The following is a 17,166-nucleotide window of genomic DNA, read 5'->3' on the forward strand; positions in this document are numbered from 1 at the left end:
CGGACGTTTATGCGTTTATGGCACTCGCGCCGTTTTCTAACGCTAGATTCGCGGAGCACTAAAAGCAGCTGTTTTATGCTAGTTTGCAGAAGTGACGATAAGACGTTCGTTCTGATTTTCCACGTGTAATATTGTAATATTTGCCGCAAGTAACGCATATGTTGAACAAATAACTCGTAAACACGTATCTTTGCAGCCTGAATAATCGTAATTGGAAAAATTAGCGACCCGCCATTTTGTCGGGTAGAGCAAAAGTGTTGGAGATCAACTTTCTTGCTAGGTTGCTTTAATATTATTAAATCGTATTCAATTTAATATTTTATTTGATTATTTTCATTGCTTTGCGTTGAAACATGAAAGTGGTTTACATAAGAAAAGTTGAAACAATCTTTCGTGTTACTGCATTTTACAGAAACTTGAATTCATCTTTCGTCATCCACAAATTAATATCCTTCCTTTCTATTTCTGCTTTAAGCGGTTCATGTATTTACAAACTTCGATGAGTTCTTTGTGTTCGTTTTATCATAACGGATTTTCTAGTTTGCATACCGAATATGCTCCTCGTTCGGGTTTTTCTAAAGTGGTCCATGAAAATTGGTATTTCCATAATGAATTGCGGTTTAATCGTTGAACACAATTTCGAAGTTGTTCAGAGGATACCGCAGATTAGAGATTCAATGAAAACATGCTCATTTTGTTGGACACTCGGGGATGATGTTTAACGGAAACTTGTTTAGGTAGTATCATGCGTTTTTTGTATATTCATTTATTCATGTTTTGGTTGATTGAAATCGGTAGCTCGTTAAACTCTATAATCTTCTTGGCGTTTATCTCCGCGCGGATCTGGAATAATTATCAATTCTTTTAATCATGTTGTTCGAACGATATCTCTGTAATCAACGGATCCAATTTTATTTCTATGAACCAAAACGTGATAAGAAGATTTTTTTAAGACGTCACCGTCGAGGCGACCTTGGTTAGCGATAAATCATTATCAGAGAGCCGATGTTTCGTTGATTAGTGAATTCCTTTTGATAAAAATAAAAAGAACGAAACGTCACCGGTAATCGCCACCGCGTCACAAATGCATCGCTGCTCCGGTCTATTATCTTCTAATTAAAGTTCTCTTTTTATCGATAGTCCGGCAAACATTTTAATCGATAAAATAAATTGTTGCTCGGCTCGGAGCTTCGCAAACGTTTCGCGTAGACCAGGAATGGCTCGCGCACTTTTTATCAGCGGGTACAACGAAGGAACTGTGCACATTGCGAAACTACGGCAGGAATCTAAATAACCTTGGCGCGTTCAAAGAGCCATGCGCTCTCAATCAATTCAATAGAAAAGAACGACGACGTTTCGACAATTGCAATTAATCATCGATGTTAAATACACATCTTAACCTTCGAACGATAAACCGTTTTTCTTTCAACATTCCTCTTTAGATAGCGAAATTCCAATATCTTCGTGGAAAGCACGGCTACGTGTGCGAAACAAAGCTTCATTTTCGAAACAAATCTTCGAAAATCGAACAGAACGACTTGAATTTTTTTGAAACAGTAGAAGAATTAATGTACTAAATTCCAGTATAAGTGAATGGAATTTTGTAAGAGAGTTTGAAGAAAGGCGCTTTTCAAAGATAATGAAAATCGCATCATAAATCTGAATAATGTAAAATGATAAAAAGATCTACCAGACTAAGTTTTCTCTTTCAAGCAGTTGCCGTGATTCGCCTAATCCAGACTTTGGCAGATAGTAATCTGATCGATAATTAACGATTATAACTCGTTAGTTATTATAGATTACTATAACTTACTTATAACAACTAAGGTGTTATAATTGTTTATAACTAATCAGATTACTTTTTGCCCGATTATTATAAATGGAACTAATTTATGATCGTTTATAACCAATAGTAACTACTGGGTTCTAATCGTTAATTGATTTACAATAGTACGTGATAATCGAGCGGTTCTAATTGTCAGTGATTAATCAGATCACTTTTTGCGAAACTCTGGCCGCATGGCCGCCGACGATCGTGACGAACTCGCCTACGTCAATCTGCGTTTCTGCGAACCGATCTCGCGAACACCGCGGCCGTTGTCGTTGTCGCAAGGAAAGCGAATTACGTTTATCAGGCCCGCGGAGAATAATGCGAGCCGGCCAGCCATGATAACGGTGCTCGGCTAGAAAATTAAGAGGGATAAGCCGAAGGAAGACAAAGTCGGGCTCAGAAACGGAGGAAGGAGAAAACAGAAATACAGGAGGGTTTTATCGCGGAACGGGGAACGGCCGGCGAAATCCCTTATCGGTCCGCGCGCGCGGCTCGCGAGTCGCTCGTTATCGGAATTGGACAAGGCCGCGAGACGGTTGCCTGATAACGCACGGGTCCCTCGTGTCGTTCCATATCGCCGCGAAAGAAAAAAAATATCGTCCCCGACACGGCTACCGAATTTTCGATCGCATCTGCGAGCCACCGTTCGGACCGCGTTCCTCACGCGAACTCTTAATTACCGGCGGATTTCGCGCACGGTTAATGGACGACCGGACAGGATTATGCAATTTCCATGGCACGGCGGTGCGTGTACGCTGGCCGACCGTCTACTGAAATTTATTTTCCCGCGAAAGATTAAGAACGGCTGGAGGAACATTTGTCCGAGCAATCGTTTCTGCTGTTCCATTGGGAATTGTGTTTTTTAAAATGTATTTAACAATTAGGACTGTTCAATTCGGATTTGCTATTTGACTTTTACGAAATTTTGTAGACTTTTGCTGACGTTTCGAGAACTTTTTAAATCATTTTTAACTTTTTCCCGGACTTCTCTGGACTCTCCTAAATTTTCATAAACTCTTCTGGACTCTCTTAGATTTTTCTAAACCTTTCCCAAAATTATTTTGAACGTCTCTACATTTTTGTGGACTATTTGCAGATCTTCCTAAACTTCTTAGGTCCTTCTAAACTTTTCTGGACTCTCCCAAATTTTCCTAAACATTTCCAGATTTTTCTACACTATTTTCAGACACTTCCGAACTTCCCTAGATTTTTCTAAACATTTCTGAACGCTCCGAAACTTTTCCTAAACTTTTCTAAACTATTTCAAATTTTCCTATACATTTCTAAGTTATTTTCAGACTTTTCTGGTCCCTTCTACGTTTTTCCAAACTTCTCTGAACTCTCCTACATTTTCCTCAACTTTCCCGGACACTCCAGAACCTTTCTAAACTATTTAAAACTTTCCTACACTTTTCCAGACCGTTTTCAGACTTCTTACCCTAAACGAGATAATCTATGGTACTAATTAACCCTAGTTTCCACCCCATTGCGTCCTCGCGAGTTCAAACTCGGGCGTCCCTCCGCTCCGACAATTAACGCAATCTCAATTACCCGATCGACTTCTTCCACCGATCATCCGCCAAAAGGGTAACTGCATCGATACGAAAAGCTCCGTTATATCGAACACCCGGCGAGAGCATCGTGGCGGCATCATCGAGTTATCGCGGATCCGGGCGTTGATCGATCGGCATTGTCATCGAATATGGAACTGCTCGTTTTTCGCAGAAGGCGCGCGATCCGGGACTTCGTTGAATAAGCTCGTTGTACCGGGCTTAATTCGAATTATCGCGCGTTGCCGGAAACCAGATAACAGGTCTCGCTGGAACTGGAAATTCGAAGGAGCCGACCGGCCGGAGACAGCGAGGCGTGTTTACCCGATCGGCACCGGCGAAAAAGTCGCGTCGATAAGCGATTCGACCCAGTTTTCCGTCGACGAACTCCTGGGTTATTAGGGGCAGTTACGGTGGTCGAAGCCGAAAACCCTCGAGCAACACAGCAGTCGCCTTTCTCTCTCTTTCTCTCTCCCTTTCTCTCACGTTCGAAGAGGGTTGAGACGCGGCGGAGAGGGAACGTGTTCCGCCTACCGTTTCCAGGCTCGTTAATTCTCTCTTTCTCTGCCCCGCTCGATCACCGAGGGTGAACGATTCCATGAAATTGTCCGACCCGATTTATATAAGGCAGCCGGACGGATGGCTTCTGCTAATCTGTCTCGATATTGTACCCCCTGCTACCCCTAATGCGATTTATGCCTCGCGTTTTTCTGCCGGAACGACGCGATTGGATATCCCTTTCTCTTGGAGATTGTCGGGTAATTGGTGTTTGGAATCGTCGATAACTGGACTGTGAGTTTTATGCTTTTATTGAGTTCCGGGAGGGGGGGGGGGGGTGACACGGTAAAACGTTGTTCGGGACGTTTGGAACTTTGTTTGGCAGTGAATGAATTTTTCGGCGATGGAGATCGTCGTGCAAAATAATCCGTCTACTGCCTTAACATCTTGGTACTATTATCTTCATAGTTACAATAATTAAAACTGTTTTGATCGTAATCATTTCTTAGAAGGATAAGATAACATATATTGATCGCGTTTCGACGTTTACTTGAATGATTAAATATCGATGATGAGAGAACAGGACTTAATTGCGACTTGAAAGAACAGAGTACTTGCCAGGTTATTGCCAGGGTTGAATCTAATTCTCGCAATAAATCCATAAAATCCGTAGCCTAGTTATCGATTAATTTTTGCAGCTACGATGCGTGCAGCTGTAATTGAGTTTCATTTCTACACCTTGTTTGCGAGCACAGTTCGGTAATAATGGCTTGCCTTCTGCAGAATTATAATTGATTTTGAATCGGGGTGAAAGTAAATGTGGCAGAGTTTTAATGTAAAATCGGATTACAGTGAATCTTCATTATTGAACTATAGAAATTTATATTCGAACTAATCTTAAATAGAAGTGAAATTAATCATGGTTCAACTTTTTAACGTAAAATTTAATTTTACTGAATTTTCTTGTAATAACGAATCGTAAGAGATTTTTGATAAAAAAAGTTACGTTCTATTAGATAGTACTTAGATTAGAACTTAGTTATTAGAACTTCTATTAGATTAGAACTTAGTTTTCATAGAAACTTAGATGGCGGTTAATTTTAAACTGGTATGAATTTAATTGTAGCAGAGTTTTCACGTACAATCAATGATACAAAATTTAGAAAACTGAATTTTATTGTTAAAGAAGACTCGCGAGCGAAACTGCAGTGATATCGACAGATAATCTCCGCAGAAGCATACAAATTGTAGCGTAGAGAAAGCGTAGAACGGTCTCGAACAAGAAAATTCGCTGCGATCGAATTTTAATGTGATAAATGCAAGGTAGAACTGGCAATAGAAGATGGAATCGGAAGTTCTCCAGCTGACCCTGTCACGAAACCCGAAGTTTCGGTGGTTCTGGAATGGAGTAGTAGATTCGGCGATCGTTCCGAAGAAATTCGATCCGCGCCTCCGATCCGAATTTAAACGAGCGAAACGTGCTGCGATCAATCATCCGCGATAAACGATTGCACGCCCGTAGTCATCGCTTTCATCTAGCGTAACTCGTGTACGCGCGCGTGCAAGTGTTGCACATACGTCTATATATATACATACATATACGTATATGTATATACGTAGGTATGTGGTAACAGTTGGCTCGAGCTACAATGTTTGCCCTCAGATTTATCGCCAGTGTTTACAGCGGCCCGTAAATAGCTAATCGCTAGTGCATATGTATTATTTACATCGATTCGAAATGGACAGCAAAACAAGATGCTTTACGCGCGACAAACTCGCGGCCCGAGTTCGGCCCGAGTTCGACGCGGAGTTTGCGCCGCGCAAAGTGCTCCTGTCGATACCCGTAAAATATTTATGTTTCCTGTGCAGTCGATCGTGTAAAGTCTACCCTTTTAAGCAGCCTCTATTATGCTAAATTGATATGACGAACCGGTGGATTATTAAGCGACGTTAAACCGTGACCTTCGGACCGCGGCCTTGAATGGTTTAGAGATTTCATGCGCGCAACGATAAAGAGCATAATTGAACCGCGGCAACCGCGGGAGGTTTCCTATCGATTCCTGTTTATTGTCATCGTTAGACTGCGGCTTTAATGCGATTTATGGCAAACATGGACAGTCACAAATACGAGACCGTAACGATATTGATAGCATTTGAGAATCTTGTTACATTATTTTCAACTTCTTACGATTAATTAGAAGAGGAAAATGATTTGAAAATGACAAAATTAATTTAGGCAGCTTTTATTTCGTGTAAAGATTCGCGAAATCATAATAACGGTCTCGTCATGAACGGTGAGAAACGTGGAAGATTATTTTGGGAACGTTCGAATCAACGTAAATCATTTTCATAGATACTTCGGGCAACTATAAAATTGTTCATGGTAGATTCGGTCTCGAGAATGTTTACGACATGATCGTTGCTTTCGGTTCTTGCTGTTCGCGGTAATAAATAATTATTTAGATGAAATCTGTTGATCCGATGTTTTCGACTGATAATTAATAAAAAAAATTTCCCGAAGATTGATCTATGCAAGTTGTGATTCAGTTACGATTTTCGAAGAAAAAAAACAGTGATTTCAACATGATCCAATTAAGCAACGCAGCAACTGCTACGGAATCGTTCGACAGACAGTTCGGAAAACATTCATTCGCATCTGTGTTTTTCTTCTTTAGATAGCAAAGTATATAGCGGGATCGCGTTCAACACGTGTCACGTACGATTAACCCAGTTGCGTCAATACAACATTTCATCAGCGAACTTCTTATCAGTGCATTTCCATGATTAAATTCGATTTCTCAACGCCGGTCTTACGAAAAGCAATTTCCACCGATCCGCGATACCGTCGTCGGTGTGTTTTCCTAACCGCAATTCGCCGATTTCACACGAAAAACTAGTTCAACTTTCCTCTATGAAAACATCCTGCGTTATCGCCTCCGGTTTAATTTCGCAAAATTCTTCTGAAAAATTCAATGTTCCCCTCCCCCCATCTGTTCGAGTGGCTTGGACTTTCGAATAAATTCGAAAGCTTGCGGATGAAAAAAATTGTAAAATATCCGCAGCCGGTGACTGTGCTCGTCCCACTTTCACTATGAAAACTGCATACCGACGTTGTTCGGCGTCGGTATGCAATTGAGCCCGAGTCGGAAAGACATGCAACGCGTACCGGAAGTTTACAAACATACGGAGCAGCGACGCAGCTTCCTGCCGATGCGTGGGAAGCACGCGAACGTCTTTGTGCACGGTGTTCCCCTAACGTGCATACCCGAGGATCGTGATTACCTATTTTTCTCAGCGCAAGTGCAATGTTACTGTCAATTTTGCCAAGTTCAGTATCCGTCCCCAAAACAACAAACAATGGCGTCGCATCTCAGAGCTGCGGTAATTCGACTATTGCATTGTAACTCAATTTCGCAATTTAATTGCATCGTGTATTTCGATTGTATAGCAATTCAACGGTACGGTGTAATTCAATTACATAATTCGAGCCTTTCAGTTAATTGAATTGCCAATTATTTTAATCGCGAGTGTCATTCGAATAAAATCCAATTGGAATACAATGTAATTGAAATAAAAATGTAATCGAAACAACAATGTAATTGAAATACAATGTGATTGAAACACAATGTAATTGTAACACAATGTAATCGAAATAACAATGTAATTGGAATAAAAATGTAATCGAAATAACAATGTAATTGGAATAAAAATGTAATCGAAATAACAATGTAATTGAAACACAATGTAATCGAAATAACAATGTAATTGAAATAAAAATATAATCGAAATAATAATCTAATTGAAATAATGACAGTCCAGAGCTTCGAACAAGTAAGAATAACATTTTACAATCAAATAATTTTACATTAATTTCACTGAACCACATATTACGTAATAACGATAATTACAGTATTCCTCTACTGTTCTAATTAAATTGCAAAGTTACATGGGAATACTTCCGAATTATTTGCAACGTTATAATCAATTTTGAAACGAAAGGCAGAACATACTTGCAGTGCAAAGGGTGAATGAAATCATTTCTTTTTCCGACAATCGAATTACAATTATTATTAACCGAATTACAATTCTCGAATGGCACATTCAGACGAAAATATTTGTGCGTTAACAGATTAACAAAGAATTGTTATAAACCGTATAAACTCTGTATTGCACAAGAGCTTCTACCACCGGAGCATCGAATGACGTTAATTTTCTTTGACAATCTAGTGAAAACTAGATCAACCCCCCCGCTGTCACACTTCCTATGCGACGCAGTACGTCGTACAATTTTCGAGCAACCGTCACTCAAAAACTAGCGATACAATCGACGGCAAAAAATTTGGGAATACAATTGGAACGTTCCAGAACATCGTTTCCTTTATCAGAACTCGATATCTCGCTTCCAAATTTGCTAGAACTAATCGTCAAATTGCACTTTCTCAAAAAAAGAAAGAAAAAAAGAAATCGATCGTCTCCGACCGAGTCCGACAGCGGATAATTAAACAATTAGACAGAAATACTTGAAGGGGTTAAAACATCCTGAAAATATCCGCACAGACGATGAAATCATTGTGCCAGCAGAAAATCATAAAATCGCTCGCCGATTCCTACGGGACTTCCAGCTGTAAAACCGTTGGAACAAACAAGCGCGAGTCTCGCCGGAAAAAAATGGAGATACCGGGCCGGAAGAGCGGGCTCCAATCGGAGGAAGAATTTAATTGACGCGCGGCCAAAGCGCGCCGGGAAACTCGCGCTGCTGTTTATAATCGATCCGGCGGATTGATTGCGGTCCGATATCGATCGTGTTCACCTAGCCTCGTGTCCCCGATTTCGCGGAACAGCGAGAGCACCGATCGGAAAGCTTGTTTCTTTCCTGTCCCCGACAACCATAAATTTTCCCGGCGAATCGGAATATGTATCACCGATGCCGCCGTTTTCCCCCCGACAAATATGGCACAGCGTTTCTTCAGCATAGAATTTATAAGATACTTACGCGGAGAGTCTGCTGGCGCTCTGGCGCTCGCGTTCTGTAACAGAGAAAAAGGGGTGGTAATTAGCATCGGCGACGAAAGCAGCCACGACAATCACATAAAATTAAACCATTTTATTCAATCGAATAAAAATTGCAAAGTATAGTTGTGTGGCATCAATTAATATTTATGAATTAATATTTATATTAATATTTATAATAAATAAATAATTAATTAATTATATAATTATAATTGTAATATTTATAAATTATAATTTATCAGCGTACAAATTAATCTCCAGATCTAAGTGAATAATATCGTCGTCCATATTTGGGTGACGCGCGGACAATCGAAGTGTTAAAATCAACCCTATCATTTTCGACAAAAACACATGTAAAATCTGCAGTCCGATAAAAAGGCAGAAGTTGGTCAATATACGAGCAAGCAAATTTCAAACTTGTTTCTTGCACGCGCAGAAGGTTAACCGAAAGAACCTCGGCGAACTCTCTCCGGACAAGCAAATCTCTGCTCCGCGGCCTTCGCGCAGAATTTATTCCCATCGAAAGGGAACACCGAGCAATTCACTGTAGAAGCTAAAACGGTATAAAAAGGAGCACAGCCAATCAGTCTCACCCCGTGGCAAAACTTTCCCCAGCAACTTAGAGGGTCTGGACGAACAGGATGTATTAGAGTAAGTGTCCCCGGAGTCAGAGTCAGAGAGAGGGAGAGAGAGAGAGAGACCTCGGAAGCAAACGTGCCCTACTACTCGGTCCCCTAAGTTTAGGTCACCGAAGAGGTCATAGTCAAATTCTAAAGGCGAGATCTTTGTGGATCGACTTGGATCGCGTAACCCCCTGGGCGGCTCGCAAGGAACAAGGGGTGAAAGAGAAAAAGAGATGGAGAGATATTGCCGATTATATGTATAACATCGCTATTACGACCAATCAAGTGCCTTGATGTATTATAATTATTGCCCTATTTACTTATAGATACTAGCATAAGTTTAATATCGTAAATGTTATGTGTGTAATAAAGATTTCAGAATAATCTCAACTTGGAGGGTACAGTTGCGTAAATAAAAAGGAAAGAGAAATAGAGAGAAAAAGAAATATAGGGAGAAAGAAATAGAGAGAGAGAGAGAGAGAGAGAGAGAGAGAAAGAAATTTGAGAGAAAAAGAAATAGAGAAATAGAGAAAGAGAGAGAGAGAGAGAGAGAGAGAGAGAGAGAAATTTGAGGAAAAGAAATAGAGAGAGAGCGAGAGAGAGAGAGAAATTTGAGAGAAAAAGAAATAGAGAGAGAGAGAGAAATTTGAGAGAAAAAGAAATAGAGAGAGAGAGAGAGAGAGAGAGAGAACAAAGAGAGTGGAACAGAAATAAAGAGAGAGACACAGAGTGGAGGAGAAATAAATAGAAAAAGAAATACGAAGCTGGAGGAAACGGAAGAAAGAGAAGGAGGGCGCGGAAGAGAGAAGAAAAGGGGGAAAGGAGAGCGAAGGGAGATCGGGGGTAGAGTAACAGAGAGAGGAGGCGTCGCGTAAACAATAGAATGCAACGTGCGAGCAAGCACGTACGCACGTACGCACGCACGCACGTACGTATGCACGCACGTCATGGGAAAGGGGCTGCGACAGAGGAGGACAAGGCTTGGGACTGGGTCAAAGGAGAGAGAGAAAGATGGCGGAACAAGGGAAAAAGGGGAGCTCGGCCTCGGCAGAGAGGGTTGCGACTTAACAACGGCCGTTCGGCCGGGTTCGATCGCAGGGCGAAATAAAATTCTGCTCTAGAAACAGCCTGGAACATCGGCTGCAGCCTCCGCCCGAGGATGGATGCATTTCCCTGCATTTTGCTCGGATTTTGCCGGCGAAATGACCCCTCCCATCGGTATGCAGATCGAAGCATTGCGACCTCGCAGCTTCGCAAATCAAATGAATACGGTAAAAGCAAGATTTCGCGGCATAGTTTTAGAAATGATTCGCGAATGATTCGAGGCGATTCGTAAATGAATTATTTCTTTTTCTGCCTATATTCGTTGTCTGTGTATGATAATATATTTTGCATTATCTGGTATTTATCTCTTAACCTGCTATGTTCATTAGCAGTTGCAATCTTCTTGAAAAGTGTGCGAGTTACTGTAATTACACTGTACACGTTTGATTTCCTTCAAATTTTGTTTGAATGCAACACTTTTATAAAACATATAACTTAATGAATAATATCAAAGTATGTACATATATTTATTTTAATTTAACTTAGCTGTGTTTGACGAGTATACTCGTCACGAATAAATTGGAAGAATTTCTGTCACGACGATTATTATACTCGTCAAAAGCAAACAATCGGTTGATTAGAAAAGCTAGAAAAAGAATATCCAAGGAATCTAAAAGCGCTGCTCACCGACTAATTAAAATAAATGCATCTTCTACAGTGAACGCAGAGAATTTCGATTGCAACGAAACCATTCACCAAAACCAATTCCCCGAGAATCGAAGGTTCGTGAAAACGATCGCAGAAAAGTCGACGAACCAGGATCGATCGGCCGGGATTTTCGATCCGTTCGCCGGGCGTTAATGAATTCCATATGCAGCGCGATTAATATACGATTATACGGGGTTAGACGCGTCGCGATGTCCAATTAGGGGGATGATTAATCGTTCGGCGATCGTTGGACCACTCGGCAGGCCGCGTTACACCGGGTCCTCGTAACTGCCGCTTTTAACAAAAGCTACGAAATTCCCTGGCAGTGTTCCAGCGGCTAATTATCACTGTTCGGTAGGCCCCCGCGAGCCGTTCGAACGGATAAGTGGCGATCAATCAATGACACGCGCAATCGCGGTCGATATCGGGGAACAATTAATGCCGGCGAGTACCGCGGGGCACGGGAATGCGTAATCGCGAAACCGCGTCACGAGCCTGTCGGAAACCGTCGCACGGTGGTCGATTTTCTTAGCGAATGCGACTAAAATGAACAATTAAACTGTACAGGAAAATATATGATTCTCTTGCAAACGGACAATTGTTAGGTAGCTTGATTTATTATTGCCTAATACGTACAATTGGTACGTTCGTTGTAGAAATTATTGTATTATTGTATTTTATTTGTTTGGTTTAGTGTATTTTATTTTATTCTATTCTATTTTATTTTATTTTCTTGTTCTATTTTATTCTATTTTATTTTATTTTCTTGTTCTACTTTATTCTATTCTATTTTATTTTCTTGTTCCATTTTATCCTATTCTATTTTATTTTCTCGTTATATTTTATTCTATTCTATTCTATTTTCTTGTTCTATTTTATTCCATTTTATCGTACAGTATGCGATCAAAATCAATAAAATTCATTCACAATTGATAGGTTTTATACTTTCATTTTTACCGATAACAGAAAATACCGAAATAATTCAAGATTATTGAAATTTCGATAATCGTGCTTCTATTCTATCAATATGGCAGAAGTTTGAAAACTGAACGATGTACGTAGTTTTAAAATATTATGGTAATTGAAGAAATAGTCGCCAGTCCAAAGAACGACATACACACGCACACACATAGGCACAGTTCCCAGAAGACCGCTCAGTTTGCCGCGTTGTTTGTAAACACCGGACGAACATATTACGCGTCGTGCAAAAACGTATTCCTTCCCGAAGGAGAAAAAAACTTCACGCCGAGGATTAAGTGAAGTGGCCCCCTCGCAAATCGCGAGGGCTTGTTATTTTCGAAATAACTTTCGTTTATACGCAGGCTTGTGTTCCGCATTCCTCGTCGCGTTGTATTTGATCTGACTTTCTAAGAGATTTAGAAGTTTACGTAGCAGTCATTGGGAAAGGTGAGAATAAAAGAGGGAGGAGAGACTTTGAATAATTGGCTCCGACTTGAGAAGGTTGCCGAAGGACCTTGGTAGGCAGGAGCCTCGAACGATTTTGATTTTAACGAAGGCTCGAGGTACTCGTTAAGGAAATTGCGAGAGGAATCATTTCACGAAATCGACCCTTAAGGTTTCTATGCTTTCTTTGTATAAGAGAGCTTCTCTCGTAAAATTGTTTGACAAAGATAGACTAGCAAATTTATTTATTTTCTCTCGTCTGTTTCTTCCGTGGAAATTTCATTGATTTCGAACGAACGAGTTCAATATTAAAGGGCAAATTTTAATTATCTGGGCAATTATCGTACAGTAAAATATGTAATTTTGTTACACCGGCAGTAACTATATTTTATCATACGATGTACAACGAGCCAGTGAACAAATTCGATTGAAAAAGATATTTTCTCGTAGCGTTAATTATTTTGAAATTATTGCGCACTTTAAGGCAATGGTTTGAGAATAAATCGCTTGTCGATTTTTGCAGCTCAAAAATCCTAGCTCAGAAGCTTCGATATTTAGTTTGTGTTTGTTTCGTACATTGCAATTATATTTATTACATTTTCATTATTATAATAATAATTATTATTATTATAATTTACTCGCAACGGATACTTTTCTCCACCAATTAAATCAAAATTGAATTAAATCAATTAAAACTGAAACAGTATACCTAAAACAAAAAACAATATATTCTTGTAGCTCAAGGATTTATCCACCCACCCAATAAACATAATTCGCCTGAGACCAATAATTATCTAGAAAAAAAATACACAAAGATCGCGTGATAGTTGCCGCGGTTTCTGCGTGATTTAAGCAGTTTTCAGAGCCGTATGTATCGACAGGCGATCGCCGGGCAGTTCTCGATCGGCGTACCTGATCGCAGAAGGTAGCTGACAGCACCCTGGAGCAGCTCGAACCTGCTGAACATGACTTATCGTTCGGGCAGCCGATGGTTCATGTTACTTGGACGGTGCACGTGCCTCGCGGCCGTTTCCGCGGTTCGCGATCAATCTTTTCCCATTCGACGGTATCGCTCGCTTCCGTCCGAGGCTAGCTGGAAGAAGCCGCGTCGTCGTCGTCGTCGTCGTCGTCGTCGTCGTCGTCGTCGTCGCGAGTTCGAGCCGGCAGGGCAGTCCCATCGATCGGCGTGCACGCAAATCGCGACGATACTGGTGCAGTGTTCCAAGGTCGCTGCGTGATGCCCGAGGAGAGCACGGGGAGGACCTGGATGACGCGCGCGGTTCGATCCTCTGAACCGGTTGCTCTAGAGATCTAGCGAGCATGGATCCGTAGACGACGATCGAGCAGTTCGATCGCTTGGATCGGTCGTTCCCCGAAGATCGTACCTCCCGGTGTTCATGGTCGACCGGAAGATCCGGTCGAGCGAACGCTCGAGATTTTTTCAGTTCTCCGACGTTGAAAGGATTCGCCTTTTCCAGTAGATACAAGACACAGAACGCGTCGTGTCTTCGAGCGATAGATCGCCGGCGAAAAATGAAAGTTGTCGAACGGTTGAAGACCGTTAAAGGTCCCCGACCCTCGAAGGATCAACGACCGTTTCCGATTGGACAGAGGGTGCGCGCGCGCGCGATTTTCGCGTGACAGATGGCATTCATAGAGCTCCTATTCGACCGTAAAGTTCCTCGACCCTCGGAGGATTCGCTGTTCTCTTTTTCTGTTTTTCTCTTTTTCCCCCCTTTTTATTGGCCAGAAGATGCAATCACCGCACGATAGGATAGGCACCTCCTCTTCGATACGTATCGTTGAAAGTTGCGATCGATCGCCGCGATCGAGATTCGAAACGGCCGTTCGTTAGTCCGACGATCCTAGAATTCTCTTCCACGGGAGAGAAAGGATTCCTCGCGCGACGGAGATATTCGCCGGATGCACTGTTCAAAACGGAGATCAATCGAGATATCCGGAGCTATTCGACACTTCGAGCATCCTTCGCACTGATCCTCGAAGATTCGTAGATGACACGTACCATTCGGTGTCACCAAAAAAAAGAAAAACACGCGTCATCAAAAACGACGATCGTTAAAACACTCGAGGATTTCGGAGTTCACCGCTCACTTAGACACCTCGCTAACAACTGCACAGCATTCTCTACATACGAGACTCTGAAATAAATCGTCGAACACTCGAGATCGTAAAGGACGAACAGTGTCCAAGCAACAGTGCACTTAGGCACCCCGAGTAGGCTGGGTGTCGTTGGATATCCTATCCATCAGGCACAGGTATTGTTCCTCGAGCAATGAATGCTACAACTATCTAAGAAACTTTCCGTTTCAAACGCGAACATTCCCGATGCGATTGCTATGGATATACCTCGAATTACGCGCACTTTCGACCGACCTAAACGTTGCTCGAACTCGCGCGTACTCGATCAAACGTAATCGCATCGCGTGTACCGCGCGAAGAGGAGAGAAACAGGGCGCAGATGAACGGACGAAAGAGACTGTTAGGGAACAGAATGCTGTCGCAGCGGACTGCCATAACGGTCCCGCCGTTGAATTCGACTTGTTGGAGAGCGTTTGAACGGCGGAGAGAATGAACGGACGGCGTCTGAATGGCTGAAATATCGGCGCAACGGAAGCGGTGGCTCGGCCGGCGCGGCGCGGCGTACACTCGCAGCGACGCGCATCGGTTGACTGAGGCTGCCGGGTCCCAGCAGGGCCCGGCCCGGCCCGGCCCATTGCGGGCTCGGGTTGCCGCTGCTGGCTGCTGCTGCTCTTCTGCCCGATGGTAGCCGAACACGCGCCAACCGGGCCCCGCCGCGGCCCGGCGCAGCTTGCTAAGCAGACGGTCGCTTCACCTGCGTCCGATGGCTTTGTTGGACGCGCTCCCCTCTCTTTCACTCTTTCACTCCCTTTCTCTTTCTCTCTCTCTCTCCCTCTCTCTTTCTCTCTTCCGCTTCAGGCCGCTCTCCGTTCCTCTTTTTCTTCGCTCCTGTCCTCGCCGTTCTCGCGAACCTTCGTCAGGCTCTATCCACGAGCCGTTTCCTTCTACGTGTACCTCGGCTCCCCTCCTCTGCTTCTCCTCTTTAGCTCCGTCGTGGCCCGTTTTTAACGTTCGAATTAAGCCCGCGCGGGCCGATGGATCGTCCGATTCGCGAGAACCGAGGAATTTTTGGAATTTTTCGACGCGTTCGAATGGTACCGCTTGCGCTTCGTTGCGTAGCGCAGCCGGTCACCGTGGGCCCATTAGCGTCTTCGGCTTGCTTTCGGGCATAATTAACTTTACATTGATCGTATAAGACACGTTACATGCTTCTGTCAGTTTATTTCGTTTGTTTTCGATTAACTGGATCCGCTATCCTTGGCTGGGATCGGTGGTTAGCCGATTTGGTCCACTGGAGCAGAAAGAGGAGCGGACCTTGGGCACTTGCTACTTTGTTGGACAGTCGAACTTCCCCGCCTTAATAACTGGGTTTTATGTGTGTATTCGAAAACTGTGTTCTCTTTTTCTTCCGTTTCTACTTCAAGTCGGAGTACGGACTGTCTTGGTTTGAGGAAAGGAATTGATGAAGGCATTGATGAAGGCATTGATGAAGGAATTGATGCAAGAATTGATGAAGGAATTGGTGAAGGAGTTGACGAAGGAATTAATGAAGTGGTTGATGCAAGAATTGATGAAGGAATTGGATGAAGTAGCTGATGAGAGAATTGATGAAGGACCCTCACAGATCTGACACAAATATAATTGAACTTGATGAATACATTGAAATTGTTCAAGAGACTTCAGAAGAGTGGTTTTGTTTTTCATTATGGTTTTCTTTCTTATTTATACCGTAATTTGTTTCTCATTAAATTAAGTGCAGCTGAAGTACAATATTTTTAGGTTTCCAAAGCTTGATACATAATTAATAGTCCATTCGGATCCAGAGTATAAACATTGTTAATTAACTGACAATTAATATCTGAAAATTATTTAAAATATTCGCGTGCTACATTAAGATCCTTCGAAAAACTAACGCGTTTAAAACGAGTACCTTAAAAAGTGTGTTGATAAAGATTGTTAAGTAATATTACAAACGATCATAAGCATAATTATATTTCTCTCTTGTATTATTATTATTATTATTAAAGTTATATTTTCATCAGAAAGGTCCGCCAAGAGACACGTGCAGCAGTTCTGCCCCACTCCACTCCGAACTAGCACGAGGTAAACGATCCCACTTCCCCTTAATTTCCCCAAATTAGCCCCGAAACCTGCCAAATCCCACCGTTTTCGGATCACGAAAATCAATCCCATGCATAACCAACTGTTGCTCATCCGGAAATAGTCCTAACCTCTCCTAAGCATCATTTGCAAGAGTGTCCACTATAAGATACTCCTCGAACTCCTACAATCCTGAAGAAACTTCAGCAATTTTCAACTTTCGAGCATTCGAACTAAAAGGATCATGATTGCGTCACTTGGATAAGGATCCACCAATTAACTGGACCTTTATATTGAT

General features: G+C 42.2%; 1 protein-coding gene across 10 annotated transcripts in view; it reads right to left on the reverse strand.

Annotated features, from left to right (window-relative positions):
- lilli (AF4/FMR2 family member lilliputian) overlaps positions 1 to 17,166 on the reverse strand; it is a 447,030-nt gene that overhangs the window by 36,059 nt on the left and 393,805 nt on the right. For all 10 annotated transcript variants that reach the window (XM_033478325.2, XM_033478322.2, XM_033478326.2 and 7 more), the window contains one exon: positions 8,873 to 8,906. In XM_033478325.2, coding sequence (XP_033334216.2) covers positions 8,873 to 8,906 — 34 coding nt within the window. The remainder of the gene's footprint in view (positions 1 to 8,872; positions 8,907 to 17,166) is intronic.

Source organism: Megalopta genalis, chromosome 3, assembly GCF_051020955.1.
Source record: "Megalopta genalis isolate 19385.01 chromosome 3, iyMegGena1_principal, whole genome shotgun sequence".
In the NCBI taxonomy this organism is placed as follows: Eukaryota; Metazoa; Arthropoda; class Insecta; order Hymenoptera; family Halictidae; genus Megalopta; species Megalopta genalis.